This window comes from Schistocerca nitens, chromosome 5 (genome assembly GCF_023898315.1).
Source record: "Schistocerca nitens isolate TAMUIC-IGC-003100 chromosome 5, iqSchNite1.1, whole genome shotgun sequence".
Classification (NCBI taxonomy): domain Eukaryota; kingdom Metazoa; phylum Arthropoda; class Insecta; order Orthoptera; family Acrididae; genus Schistocerca; species Schistocerca nitens.
The window spans coordinates 656,338,204-656,354,167 of NC_064618.1; the positions used below are offsets into that span (position 1 = coordinate 656,338,204).

Below are 15,964 nucleotides of genomic sequence, written 5' to 3' on the forward strand. Positions count from 1 at the left end.
AAACACAGTCCAATAAAATGTGGCACACAGTAATCTGTATGCAACATGCACCATACATTGGAGGGTCCTCTCGCCAGAGCACGAAGCCACGCATCACAGAGCTGTGGCCTATGCGGAGATGAGTAAGGAGGACCTTGTCCCATCGATGTGGCTGGAAGGAGATGGTATGCCACAGCCATGTTTGTCACTTACAGCCACTCATTCTTCCACCGATGCAAGACTCAGGATCTCAACAGCGGGGCTATAGTATGCAGGGTAATGGCATACTGAAGTAACTGAGGATTATGACATGTCTCCTTGGCTGCTAGAGCCACCCTTTCGTTCCCTGAAATACCCATGTGCCCTGGTATCCAGCAGAAAGACACCTTCTTTCCCAGTTGTTGCAGCTGCAGGAGGGCATCCTGGGTATTATGGACTACTTTGCTCCAGTGCCTCTACGATCGAATATAATCCTGCATTGAAGACAGTAAAGTCTCCAGGCAGTTGGACCTTGAGGACACGATCTGGAAAACAACAAGGCAATCAACTGAGGACCCCTGTTTGGATCCATCCATAAAGACAGCTACATAGTTGTGGTGCTCAGAGAAAATGTCAGAAAATATCAGATTCCAAACAGAAGCAGCAGTGCATTCTCTCCTAGACTGCACAAAATCTAAAATTACTCTGGGTCACTGCAGTAAACATGGTGGCAGATGGTTAAAACCATAGATTTCAGGTTTTACTTGCTCCACACTGAATGACTCAAGCACATGCTGCCCGTGGATCCCTAGTGGCTTTGTGGCTCGTGGACAGTTGGAGAAAAGATGTTCCAGAGGCGGACGTACAACAGTACGGTATTCAGACAAAGCGGGAGCTGCAGGGAGCTTACATGCCTGACACACCATGAGGAGCTGCCGCCAGATGGTGAGAGGTGGTTCCCCAACCTCAGCACAGAGACTGAGTATGGGGGTGATTCTAGAAGCTCCCGTGGCCAACTGAGCCCCTCATGGTGGACAGCATCAGTAATCTTCAAATAAGAAGGCCTCACAAATCTACACACAGTGCAAGTCACAAACCCATGAAAGTCCTATAAACCTGGAGCTGACGTGTCTACTCCCCAAGACATGTGGCTAAGGCACTTTACGATATTCAGTGCTTTGAGGGTTCTGACTTTCGAGTCTCTCGCTTGCAGCACCCACGACAATTTGGAGTAAAAAATGAGGACCAGAAATCTCACTGAGTCTTTAAAATGTAGGATGGCGTCCCTCACATGCAAGCCAGGTACATTAAAAATACAACAAGAACAACTGAAATGAATATACACGAAATTATAACAAGAACAACTGAAATGAATATACACAAAATTATCTGCAGAAAACTGAAAACCCGCCATTTCAGTCCATTCCTCTAACCTCTGCAATGTAAGTTGCGGGTAACACTTAAAACACTGCACTGAGGGACACCATTCTCCTCCTCAAAACTATCGGACAGCATGTCAGCAACTTTGGCTCTTCAAACACTGCTGAGACAGGAAAGACCATATGGAGATGGGGAGGTGGCATGAAACCCCATTGATGAAGTTATGCGAGAATGCTTTGTCTCCAAGTAGTATTGTATGTCTTACTGATATTGAAGAATATGCTGGTACAGTGACGTGTTTGTAGGAAACCATAATGAATAGCCATCTCTAGCAGGGTCAGGTTGTCGACAGTGGACCAAAATCTCTGGACTCCACATTGAGAGTGGCTAAGGAGTTGCCTGGTCTCTAACAACCAGATCAGATGATGGTTAACCATTTGCTCCAGGATCTTTCCTACACAGCTCATTAAGGCAATACCCCTGTAACTACTGGGACATGTACAGTCCTTTCCTGGTTTGAGGAGAGGTATCAGAATTGCCTCCTTCTACAAGTTGGGAAAGTTGCCTGTCTGCCACATAAGATTAAAAATTTTGAAGAGGGTTTCCTTTGACACTGGTGGCAAACGTTGACGCATGCAGTACCTGATTTGGTCGTAATTGTTTGCAGCAGTGTCACGCGTCTCATACAGAGCTGATTCCAGTGCCCACATGGATAAAGGGAAGTTGCAGGACTCAGAAGTGTTGGATTCAAAGTCTACCTTGCCCCTCTCCACAGTCGCACGGTAGTGGCAAAACATCAGATCTTGGCTGGAATGGGCAGTAGTTTTCACAAAATGCTCTGCCAGCATCTGAGCGATGTCTCTGGGCATTGTTTGAAGACACCCCTGTTTCAGGACTTCTGCTAGTGGTAAATGACTGTGTTTACAGGAAATCCTCTGAATGGCTTACCATACTTTCGTACAAGTGGAATCGTTGACAGAGTCCAGAAACTCTTGCCCTGACTTTTTCTTGCTCTCCATAATTAGGCGTTGAGCCTTGGCTCTCGGGACTTGAAAGGCTGGGAGGTTGTCTGCAGGTGGGCAGCATTTAACCATCGAAGAGCTGCACGCCTATACTGGATCACTGAATGACACTCATCAATCCAACAAGGTACAGGTCATCTCCTATGATGACTTATAGACTTTTGGATAAATAAGTGAGCAGCCTGATGTGGTCCACCCATTCCTGGATGCTGTCGTAGTGTTCGAACACAGCCAGATGACTCAACAGCATCCAGTTAGCCCTGCTGAGCGATCTGCAAGGGCTGGAGAGTGGAGAGAAAGGTTAGTGGCTGAATATGACCCTGTAGCAGCACAGAAATGAGTGGGAGTGCCAGTGACAAAGTTTGGTTTACGGGCTCTCAACAGTGTGGTCATCAGCACCTGTAAAACAACCCAATTTTTACACAGTCAAATCAAGCCACTGTCACGATTCATGAAGATGATGATGACAATGATAAAATGATGAGGACAACACAAACACCCAGTCCCCACGTAGAGAAAATCCCCAACCCGGCCGGGAATCAAACCCGAGACCCCGTGATCCAGAGGCAGCAACACTAGCCATTAGACCACAAGCTGCGGAGGTGGGAGTACCAGTGTTTAGGATGCACAGCTCTTGGGATATCATGAGGCCCTCCAAAACCTGATGACGAGGGCAAGCAGAGATTGGGCTCCACAAATGTGATGAGTATTAAAGCCTCCCAAGAGGAGAAAGAAGCCTCCCAAGAGGAGAAATGGGTCTGTGAGAGCTTCAGAGTCTACTGCATCAGATGGAGGTAAATACAGCAAGTAAACTGTGATCCTCAGACACACGTCAATTTCAACTGCAACTGCTTGCAGGTCAGTAGCCAGGGATAGAGCAGAGGAGTGGAGGGAGAGCAGAGGACAGGTGTCCATCTTTTACAAACACGGCAACCCCTCACCTGGCCCTTCCCCAGTCAGATCATCCTTATGATAAGACTGTATAGCTCTGTAGGAAAAGGGATATCAGATGCTTTGAAATGTGTTTCTTGCAAACAGATGCACAATGGATGTTCATGTGCTACAAGCTTCAGTTCCTCCACATGTCCTGAACCCAGTTATGTTCTATTGGAGGATTGGAGCCATTTATCATGGTGTATGCACTTTCACCCTGTCTTTCCACCTTACAGGGGAACCTACTGTTTGAGACAGCTCAGCTTTGGAGTGAGATGACTGCCCCAGTCCCACATCAAGGTCCGTTAGATCTGATGAAGAATCATGAGGTATGTCAGAGGACAAGTTTGACATTGTCGAGCAGTTGACTTTCCAGTTCTGTTAGTGGTTGACACTTTGTCTTGGATTGTTTGCCCTGACTGGGCTTTGGGGTCACAACTGCGGCCATGGTAGTAGTAGCAGCACTGGACAGTGGACCAAACTGAACCTTTGGAGGGACAGGGAGCTCCACAACAGCTGCAACCACAGCCTTTTCTGAAGACCAGGATGAATGTATGGGCTTCGAAGTAACTGCAGCAGAATAAGTGCACTGGCAAATGCAGGTACTAGTGCTAACACTCAAGATCTCCATTTGTGTAACAGCATCAGTTTTAAGGACTGGCTGTATAAGAACAGATGCAAAGGAGATAGCGAACGTCGGGGGCTGCATGGCCTTATAGAGTTTTTTGGCCTTTCCTTACAAGATATGTTTCGTTGTTTTTATTTCCTGCATCTTCCTTTCTTCAAGAAATACACTACAGTCCCTACTCCAGACAGTGTGATCCCCAGAGCAGGTGATGCACTTTACAGGAGATGAATAACCAACTCCTTCATGAGCGGCCTTCTCACATTTGCCACAAGTGGCTTCTTTACATCTGACAGTAGCGTGCCCAAAGCACTGGCACTTAAAACAGCACATTGGGTTTGGGAAATAAGGCCATAGGCTGAGACAAAGGGAACCTGCCTTGACATGCTCTGGAAGTTTCATGGTATGGAACATAATTATAAAAGAGTATGATTTCACTAAATTACTATCCACCCTTTTTATTATATTTTGTACATCAACAGTGTCTTCTTGGGCCCACTCATTTTTCAATTCTTCTCTGGGAATGTCAATGAGGTCCCTAGAAGTCACAAAACCTTCATTGTAGTTAAGGTGCCATGTAGTTCTGTCTTTCAAAGGTTCCCTGTAAGGTTTTTTGGATACAGAAGAGCAAAACCTTTTGAAAACTACCCCCTTCCCACTTGATGATAGAAAACACATATGAGGACTGGCTACACAAGCCTTTTTGTTTGAACAGTGGCCCACCCCTTGCATTGGGAGGAGGAAGAGAAAACTTCGAAGATCCACCCTGGCCTCATGAGCAGCTAGGGAAATAAAAGTCCACCTAGCCCTGCATGTTTAAGTAAGCCTTATGCAACTGAGGTGCGGCAGGTTCTGCAGAGATTGTCTGCTAACGACTGTTCCATCTCAACAACCGTGCATCTCATTGGCATGCAACATACCTTAAAATTAAGATTTTTTTATAGAGGTTTTCAACATCCTCGCAATTCGGTCGATCAAGCCAAGATCCTCGTTCCCTGTGACAACATACCATGGCCATGCCACATGGTGGTCGCTAAAGCATGCCCAGAGCTTACGGTGACAGGGGGCCAATGGTGCTTACCAATCCCCAGCTCAGGAACCCCAGGATCGCCAAGCACATACTCAGCAAATGAATGCTCAGCCACTGAGGGGCTGAAGAGTCTTCTGTAAGATGTTCACCTATAAACTTCACACAACATTCTTACCACACATTTCTATAAAATAAATAATTTTTCATCTTGGTTGAATTGCCCCATTAGGTTGAACCATGGGATCATATTGAGTGAAAGTACGCAAAGTATGTTAGCAATACCATCAGCAAGTCAACACAGCGAGAGAGATTTTTAGGCGCAAAGCAGCCACACTGATCTTTCTGGTTAACTTATCCATATGCTGATGCCTTCACATTTTATTTTTCATCTGGATGCCTAGGAACCTTCCAAAGTGTTACCATGGCCACGGGAGAATGCATTTGGGTGTCTGTATGGTAGTGTGTATGAATGTGTGTACTATCGCTGGAAAAAAAGAGCTATTGCTCGAAAGCTAGTGTGGATGCTGTTTTCTGTTTTGTGTTACTGTGTTCCACGCATCGATCCACTACAGGTAAATGGTTGCCTTTCCCTTAATGTAGGTATTGCACCATCCAGGCATGTCCATTACTGTTATAAATACCAAGATCTTTCGTAAAATAAAAATTGGTCATCAAAACTTAAGTTACTGTCCAAATAATAAGAATTTGGGAAACACAGCCTAAACTATAATTCTGGTGTTTACAAGATAATCGTTGTCCAAAAGCAAATTGCAGAATAGGAAGTAAGCATGCATTTACTTGGGTGATATCGGAGCACTCTGCTACATTTCGAGATCAACATACAAATTACAAGTTTAAAATTTTTACTGTATTTATCTTATAAAATTAGGTTCAGAATTCAACAATCTTCTGTTAATTTAAAAAAAATATTCATTCTTTTCCATGGTCATCAGGAAAAAGGTATTTTTTTAAAAATGTGCTGTGCCATCTAGCAGTCTTTAACCCAAAAATGTGGTTAACAGATGTTTGTAGATACAAATAAATTACAGACATTGGCTGCAACCTGGCATTGACCGAAACTAACGGGGAAAGTTGAAAATTTGTGCAGGACTAGAATTCGAACATGGGTCTCTCATTTACTACGCAGATGCTCTGCCATTAAGCCATCTGGACACAGTGGTCATTGCAACTGTATGGACTACCTAGCACACCTCAGATCCAAATTCTAACTTATTCAAACAAACTAATGTAGTGCTCCTTGTCCATTACTCTCATTACTTGTGGCATTTCGCTGATTCCCAGTAGAGTTCAAGCCTGATGTGCACCTGCAATTGTCTTTGTAGCCAGGAACACTAAAATAATAATTAAATCCTTCTGGGCAGATTTCAATTTTCACAAATTTGCAGTTTCAAAGCCTCTACACAACCCAAGAAATAAATGAAATTTAAGTTAAAGAAGTCAAAACTTACTGAGTCTTCTTTCAAGTCACACTCATCAGCATTGTCATCAGCTTCTTTCAGGCAAGTCGTTTCACCAGTTTCTACAGTAAGGTGGTACAAAATTCCTGCAACAACCTGGAAAATAAAATTTGTTAGTAAATTTTGGCAGAGGAGATTTTATAATCATATGATGAATATCATGTGGTAAAAATATGCCAAAGTTGCATCAGGCTGACACTCTGACTTGTCACCACTGGACTACTTTGAGGAGTTATGAGCGAGACACACCTATAAGTCAAAAGGCATGAAAGTGAAAGTATGTTCGCAAAGCAACATGACTACTTCTCAGGAGGTCAATACTGCATCTCATTTTTAAAAATCAGATTTTATCAGAAAAAAATATTTTCAGTATTTCATACTTTTAAGAAAAAGAATTTCTCTCTTAACTGAATAAATAGCGTGGGTACTGATATACAATGAACAGAAGTGTTGTTGTTGTTGTTGTTGTTGTTGTCGTCTTCAGTCCAGAGACTGGTTTGATGCAGCTATCCATACTACCCTATCCTGTGCAAGCTTCTTCATTTCCAAGTAACTACTGCACCCTACATCTTTCTCAATCTGCTTAGTGTATTCATCTCTTGGTCTCCCTCTACAGAACTATACACCTTATTTATTAAACAAAACACTTTACAAATAGTAATTTAACTTACATATGTGATGTTCACAAGTTTAAACACACTTGAACTTTATGTCTGTGATGTATCTGGAACAATGGTATAAGGTATGGCAGCAGTCAAATGTAAGAACAGTCTAATAAAGAAATCGTCTTTCAACCTTTCTGAAAGTTTTTCATGGAGTGCAGAATGAAATAAGATGTTTGTATGTCAAACAGGTGACCCCCATTTTTGTGTCTGGAGGCCAGCAATAGTTGAAAAACTAAAAATGATTGAATCTTCAGTTTCTTCCAGCATATCTGTTGATTGAACAGTCCACAGGAATATCGCCAGTTCATAGTGACCAACGGACACAGAAATACAGCCATCAGACAAGTTGCCTTCATGAGGTACCCTAATGCACTGACTGATCTCCTGGGGGGTGCATGGTTAACTTACATCCTCTCCTCACAAGAGCTGTTCTCTATGTAGTCTGTGCCTGGAGGCATGCTTCAGCACAGCTGTGGAGGTGAACTACTTTGGTGAATGTGGCCGGCCATGAAGCACAAGTGTAGAGGATCGATGCTGAGAGTATCAGTGGCCAAGTAGACTAACATATCCTAACAAGCACTGTTTGTCTGAAAGTCATTCAATGGAACATGAACGTGCCAGGATTTTAGTATAAACTTCAAAATATTGGGACAGCACCATCCGAGATGCCGTGGAAATACGCACCAGGGACAGTCTCATCACCGGGATTGCAGTTATAATCTTGGAAAACAGAACGGGGTCCAAGTTAGAAGATACTCAACAAACAACATTCTGCTATAACTTGTACCTGACAATATAACTATTTTGAAGTTTATTATGAATACACCTGTGTGAGTTATGTAGTATTGGGATCAGCTTTCTTTGTGAATTCAGTAACCTATACTTTTTTCTGCCTATGGTCAGTAATTTTAGGACCAGCAGAGAAACTCTCCTATCAAAACACAAAAAAGGTGAATGTGTTCCTCTTTAAAAGACTTATTATAGAAAACTGTGGAACCAGCTGTCTCAATCCTCATTCTGTCTTCCTCACCAAAAGTTTTGGTGATCATGTTCATGCTCTTTGAACACAGAATATTCAACATCCTTTTACTCAGTCTCTTCGTACTTAAGCCGTCATACTCAGCATCTCCCTCTCACTGACACTGTCTATATGTCTCTCTCCCACTGTCTTTTCTTCACATTGATTTCCAGTATATCCCACTATCTGCTTTTCTCTCTCTTTCCCACTGACACTGTCTCCACCATACCTCAGCAGTTCAAAAATTCTGGCTAGTCCAACTATTTTTTCCTCCTATGCCCACATTTTAAATTTCAGTCTGTGAGTGACCAGAACCCCTCAGCCTACGTGTGGTCTCCACTCATCTGTATTTTTCATTTCCACTGTATCCTCTCTCTTTTGCTCCCATTGCTTCTGTCTCCATACACCTCTCCTCCTCTTTTACTGCCAGTGTCTCTCACTGACAATCAATACCTCCTCTCGCTCTCTGGCTCCCACTGCTACTGTCTTCATCCATCTCCCTTTATCTTTCAGTGCCACTTTTTTTCTCCCACCATCACTATCTTCTCTTACCTTCTCTCTCACTGGCACTACCTCCTCTCCCTTCCACCATCACTGTCTCTCTGCTGCTCTCTTTCAGCACAGAAAAGTGCAAATATGTTCGCATGCCAAAACTTTTGTTGAGGAAGGAGGAATGAGGATTGAAGCAGCTGGTTCTCCAGTTTTCTGTCAAACTTTTGAAGTGGAACATAATCGCCTTCTGTGTGTTTCAACAGGAACATTTTCCACTGGTTCCTGTCCTGTCCCTTTTACAGCAGGGTGAGCTTCTTATGTAAAACAAATTCTAGGGGCGAGTAAAGTTGTGACAGTTTATTTATATACTTTGACACACATAAAAACAAATAAGTAGCGTAATATAAGGTTAACACAAAATCGTTTGCTTTACATTTTTTTCTGTATACTTTACCCATTGATTGCAATTCATCGAAAATGCCTAGTTTTCGATTTTTATCTTATAAGAGTAAAAATGCCGTCGGATTTGTCTTACTGAAATCACAGTGCTTCCAGTTTTACATAAGTTTTTGTAGTCATTTTAAATTCTTTTCAGAAATGTTAAGACCCTTTTTAGCCAACTTTTTGCCACTCCAGTATTACTCTGAGTATACCTGTGTAGGCATGAATAGCCCATCACACAGAGACGGCACATCAAAATTTTACTGGTGAAAAAATGCTGACTAAAAATAGAGTCTAGAACCATTGTCATGTGTGCACTTTACCAGTTAAAACTACATTTATGCCTCAGACCAGATATTACATGCATATTCAATGTGCATACATAACTTTGAACCTCTGGATCTGGGTAATGGATAATGATATCAAAAAAGGTTTCATGGTTCCCCAATGTCATCATCTTAACAACATATGGTAAAAATTTCAGTGATTGGTCATGTACAGAAATTGTAGAAGTGGCCATTCCTCCAATCAATATTTCTGATATCCATGAAGTCATGGTTTTTTGGTGTATCTTGATAATGGATATAGATTTTAGAATATGGAACAATGGCTTTTCTAGATGAATGTCTAAAGAGAGAAAAAAAAAAAAAAAAAGGTTCAAAGTTCCCCGATATCATCTTCAGAACATATGGTAAAAATTTTGACAATGTGTGACGAATAGAAATTATAGAAGAAGCCATCACTGGTACTTTTAGTACCCAAAGATCTACATCTACATCACAATTAAGTGCCTAGCAGAGTGTTCATTGAACCACCTTCACAGTATTTCTCTATTATTTCACTCCCAAAAAAGTGCATGGAAAAAATAAACACCTTTATCTTTCCATGTGAGCACTGATCTTCCTTTATTTTATTATGGTGATAATTTCACCCTATGTAAGCCAGCATCAACAAAATATTTTTCCATTTGGAGCAGAAAGCTGGTGACAGAAATTTCCTGAGAAGATCTCGCTGCAACTAGAAACTTCTCTGTTTTAGTGGTGTCCACTCCAAACTCCATATCATGTCCATGACACTCTCCCCCCTAATTCTCAATAACACAAAACATGCTGCTCTTATCTGAACTTTCTTGATATACTCAGTGGTAAGGATCCCATGCCACACAGACATAATCCAAAACAGGATGGACAAGATAGTATAGCTGTCTCTCTCTAGTAAAACTGTTGCATATTCTTACTTCTGCCAATAAATCACAGTCTTTGGTTCACCTTCCCCACGACATTTTCCACGTGTTCGTTCCAATTTAAGTTGTCCATAATTGTAACTCCTAAGTATTTAGTCAAATATATGGTCTTAGACTTGATTGATTTATCATTTAACCAAAGTGTAACAGACTCCTTTTAGCTCTCATGTTGATGACCTAAAACTTTTCATTTACAGCCAATAGGCAATTTTCACACTATGTTTGTTGTTGTGGTCTTCAGTCCAGAGACTGGTTTGATGCAGCTCTCCATGCTACTCTATCCTATGCAAGCTTCTTCATCTCCCAGTAGCTACTGCAGCATACTTCCTTCTGAACCTGCATAGTGTATTCATCTCTTGTTCTCCCTCTACGATTTTTACCCTCCACGATGCCCTCCAATACTAAATTGGTGATCCCTCGATGCCTCAGAACATGTCCTACCAATCGATCCCATCTTCTAATCAAGTTGTGCCACAAACTCCTCTTCTCCCCAATTCTATTCAATACCTCCTCATTAGTTATGTGATCTACCCATCTAATCATCAGCATTCTTCTGTAGCACCACATTTCAAAAGCTTCTATTCTCTTCTTGTCGAAACTATTTTTCGTCCATGTTTCACTTCCATATGTGGCTACAAATACTTTCAGAAACGACTTCCTGACACTTAAATCTATACTCGATGTTAACAAAATTCTCTTTTCAGAAACGCTTTCCTTGCCATTGACAGTCTATATTTTATATCCTGTCTACTTCGACCATCATCAGTTATTTTGCTCCCCAAATAGCAAAACTCATTCACTACTTTAAGCGTCTCATTTCCTAATCTATTACCCTCAGCATCACCAGATTTAATTCGACTACATTCCATTATCCTCATTTTGCTTTTGTTGATGTTCATCTTATACCCTCCTTTCAAGACCCTGTCCATTCCGTTCAACCGCTCTTCCGAGTCCTTTGCTGTCTCCAACAGAATTACAATGTCATCGGCAAACCTCAAAGTTTTTATTTCTTCTCCATGGATTTTAATACCTACTCTGAACTATTCTTTTGTTTCCTTTACTGCTTGCTCAATATACAGATTGAACAGCATCAGGGAGAGGCTACAACCCTGTCTCACTCCCTTCCCAACCACTGCTTCCCTTTCATGTCCGTTGACTCTTATAACTGCCATCTGGTTTCTGTAGAAATTGAAAATAGCCTTTTCTTTTGCTCCCTGTATTTTACCCCTGCCACCTTCAGAACTTGAAAGAGAGTATTCCAGTCAATGTTGTCAAATGCTTTCACTAAGTCTACAAATGCTAGAAACGTAGGTATGCCTTTCCTTAATCTATCTTCAATCTATCTTCTAAGATAAGTTTCAGTATTGCCTCACGTGTTCCAACATTTCTATGGAATCCAAACTGATAGTTCAGTAATTTTCACATCTGTCAGCACCAGCTTTGTTTGGAATTGGAATTATTATATTCTTCTTGAAGTCTGAGGGAATTTCCCCCGTCTCATATATCTTGCTCACCACATGGTAGAGTTTTGTCAGGACTGGGTTTCCCTTCTACTCCCGGGTAGAGATGGGCAAAACTGTTCTTTTCAGAGATTGGATCAGAACTGTTCACTCCCTGAAATGAATTAGCTGTTTTTCATGACTCACCACTCATTTACAAAAGAAAATAAATGAAAGGCACATTGCCCTTTAAACTTGGTTTATTCCAGTACTATACCTGTATTTTGATCTTATTTGATCCTATTTTGAAGTAACATAGATAATGAGTAAGAATTTTGTATTGTTTATTGAAATTTCCACGATATGACAAAGTTTTTGATTATTGATTTATTTTGCACTAGCGTGGTTTTTTGGGTGATCGGAAAATGTTGTAACTTGAGATTTACATTAACAATATATTTGGCTATAATGTATTAAAATTTCATTAACCTCATACAAATACATCGCAAGCCATATATTTTTCCTTTCGAAGACGCCTAAAATCGCAAAATCCGTACCAGAATAAGAAAAAAAAATATAAATTTGACTGTAAAACGAAAGTGCTGCATATAGCCTTACGCAGAATAAAACAAGGAAAATATTGGTGTATCACATTTTGCGATACGTTTATCGGTTCGCTCGTAATTAAAGCGTAAATTCGAGTGTCCATAATAAAAATCCTATAGTAAGAGTAGTCATCAGGAACCTAATCTAATCAGTTTAAACAAATAAAAATAAAATAAAAACAATTGATGTATACATAACATAATAATGTAATATACATAGCGGTATTACTATGAAGAACAATATCCAGTGGGGACAAACTCCGATGCAGAGGCGCTGAGTCGAGCAGGTCGAGCCGCGAGCTGTATTACTGCGTGAGCTGAGACCGCAGAGACCAGAGTGACACCAGAGTCGCTTTGCTCGACGCTCTGGCTAGAGTCGAGACGGTGGGGTGAGCGTTGAGCGGGCGAGTTCCGAGGGTGGGGGGAGCTCACCCGCTCCGAGACAAAAATTAATCGTCCGCTCCCTTGCGAGCAGGTTTTTGCAAGTAGTTCCTATGTTATCCGCTAGGTGGCTCTCTGTCCTGTTGCTGGCATCAACTGCCCAGAGGGCAGGACGTGCGACTGAAACGATTGCCGACAGAGTGCGATGCGAAGTTAAGCTGCGCCAGACACTGCACAGTGCACACGGCAGACGACGCAGAGACGGCCCGGCATATGTGAAACACAAAATCCAATGGGGCACTGCACAATGCAGGCAGCCAAGGTAGAAGCAGGGCAGAGGCAGGCGCTGGCTGTGTTGTGTGGCGTGCACTGTGCTCTGACCAGCAGAGGCGCTGCTGATATGCTCCGTCTCTCTCTCTCTCTCTCTCTCTCTCTCTCTCTCTCTCTCTCTCTCTCTCTGCCTGGGAAACGTTTGGAGCTACCGTTCTTTTTTTCTGAATCACTGATTGTTCACTCCTTTGAAAGATTGAACTCTATGAATTAGTTCAAGAGCGGATCCCCCATCTCTACTCCCGGGGCCTTGTTTCAACTCAGGTCTTTCAGTGCTCTGTCAAACTCTTCACGCAGTATCGTATCTCCCATTTCACTTTCATCTACATCCTCTTCCATTTCCATAATATTGTCCTCAAGTACATTGCCCTTGTATAGACTCTTTATATACTCCTTCCACCTTTCTGCTTTCCCTTCTTTGCTTAGAACTGGGTTTCCATCTGAGCTCTTGATATTCATCATACAAGTGGTTCTCTTTTTCTCCAAAGGTCTCTTTAATTTTCCTGTAGGCAGTATCTATCTTACCACTAGTGATATGTGCCTCTACATCCTTACATTTGTCCTCTAGCTATCCTTGCTTAGCCATTTTGCACTTCCTGTCGATCTCATTTCTGAGACATTTGTATTCATTTTTGGCTGCTTCATTTACTGCAGTTTTGTATTTTCTCCTTTCATCAATTAAATTCATTATCTCTTCTGTTACCCAAGGATTTCTACTAGCCCTCGTCTTTTTACCTACTTGATCCTCTGCTGCCTTCACTATTTCATCCCTCAAAGCTACCCATTCTCCTTCTACTGTATTTCTTTTCCCCGTTCCTGTCAATTGTTCCCTTATGCTCTCCCTGAAACTCTGTACAACCTCTGGTTTAGTCAGTTTATCCAGGTCCCATCTCCTTAAATTCCCACCTTTTTGCAGTTTCTTCAGTTTTAATCTACAGTTCATAACCAACAGATTGTGGTCAGAGTCCGCATCTGCCCCTGGAAATGTCTTACAATTTAAAACCTGGTTCCTAAATCTCTGTCTTATCATTATATAATCTATCTGAAACCTCCTAGTATCTCCAGGCTTCTTCCATGTATACAACCTTCTTTCATGATTCTTGAACCAAATGTTACCTATGATTAAGTTATGGTCTGTGCAAAATTCTACTAGGTGGCTTCCTCTTTCATTTCTTAGCCCCAATCCATATTCACCTACTTTGTTTCCTCCTCTCCCTTTTCCTACTATCGAATTCCAGTCACCCACGACTATTAAATTTTCGTCTCCCTTCACTACCTGAATAATTTCTTTTATCTCATCATACATTTAATCAATTTCTTTGTCATCTGCAGAGCTAGTTAGCATATAAACTTGTACTGCTGTAGTAGGCATGGGCTTCGTGTCTATCTTGGCCACAATAATGCGTTCACTATGCTGTTTGTAGTAGCTTACCTGAAGTCCTATTTTTTTTTATTCATTATTAAACCTACTCCTGCATTACCCCTATTTGATTTTTTATTTATAACCCTGTAATCACCTGACCAAAAGTCTTGTTCCTCCTGCCACCGAGCTTCACTAATTCCCACTATATCTATCTTTAACCTATCCATTTCCCTTTTTAAATTTTCTAACCTACCTGCCCGATTAAGTGATCCGACATTCCACACTCCGATCCGTAGAATGCCAGTTTTCTTTCTCCTGATAACGACGTCCTCTTGAGTAGTTCCCGCCCGGAGATCCGAATGGGGGACTATTTTACCTCCGGAATATTTTACCCACGAGGACGCCACAACATTTAACTTCACAGTAAATCTGCATGCCTTCGGGAAAAATTACGGCTGTAGTTTCCCCTTGCTTTCAGGCGTTCACACTACCAGAATGGCAAGGCCGCTTTGGTTATGTTACAAGGCCAGATCAGTCAATCATCCAGACTGTTATCCCTGCAACTACTGAAAAGACTGCTGCCCCTCTTCAGGAACAACACGTTTGCCTGGCCTCTCAACAGATACCCCTCCGTTGCGGTTGCACCTACGGTACGGCTCTTTGTATCTTTGAGGCACGCAAGCCTCCCCACCAACGGCAAGGTCCATGGTTCATGGATATCTTTTCTAAATCATTTTGCAATCTGTTTTGCTCTTCTAATGACTAAGACAACTGCTCAGATTGTCTCCAAATTGTTTATATAGATAAGGAAAAGCAGAGGACCTATAACATTACCTTGGGGAATGCCAGAAACACTTCTGTTTTACTTGATGACTTTCTGTCAGTTATTACAAACTGTAACCTCTCTGACAGGAAATCAAGAATCCAGTTGCATAACTGAGATGATATTCCATAAGCACGTAACTTGATTACAAGCCGCTTGTGAGGTACAGTGTCAAAAGCCTTCTGGAAATCTATAAATATAGAATCAATTTCGTACTCCTCGACAATAGCACTCCACACTTCGTGTGAGCAAAGAAAGAGCTAGTTGTGTCGCACAAGAAAGACGTTTTCTAAATTCGTGTCGACTGTGCATCAGTGGACCGTACTGTTCAAGGTAATTCAATATGTTTGAACTCAATATATGTTCTGAAATCCTGCAGCATGTTGATGTTAATGATATGGGCCTGTAATTTAGTAGTTTACTCCTACTGCCTTTCTTGAATGTTGGAGTGACATGTGCAACTTTCCAGTCTTTGGGTATGGATCGTTCGTCGAGTGAGCTGTTGTGTATGGTTGTTAAGTATGGGGCTATTGCTCTCAGCATACTCTGAAAGGAACCTAACTGGCATCCAGTGTGAACCAGTAAGCTTGCTTCTACTGAGTGATTTAAGTTGCTTCACTACTCCAAGGATATCTACTTTTAAGTTACTCATGTTGGCAGCTGTTCCTGATTGAATTCTGGAATATTTACTTTGTTTTCTTTGGTAAAAGAATTTTAGAAGGCTGCTTTAGCAGCACT

The 15,964-nt window shown here is 41.7% G+C and overlaps 1 protein-coding gene across 3 annotated transcripts in view; it reads right to left on the reverse strand.

The window, feature by feature from the left end:
* The window catches only part of LOC126259422 (uncharacterized), a 238,473-nt gene that overhangs the window by 94,880 nt on the left and 127,629 nt on the right, over positions 1-15,964 (reverse strand). For all 3 annotated transcript variants that reach the window (XM_049956207.1, XM_049956206.1, XM_049956205.1), the window contains exon 15: positions 6,418-6,522. In XM_049956207.1, the coding sequence (XP_049812164.1) occupies positions 6,418-6,522 (105 nt within the window). The remainder of the gene's footprint in view (positions 1-6,417; positions 6,523-15,964) is intronic.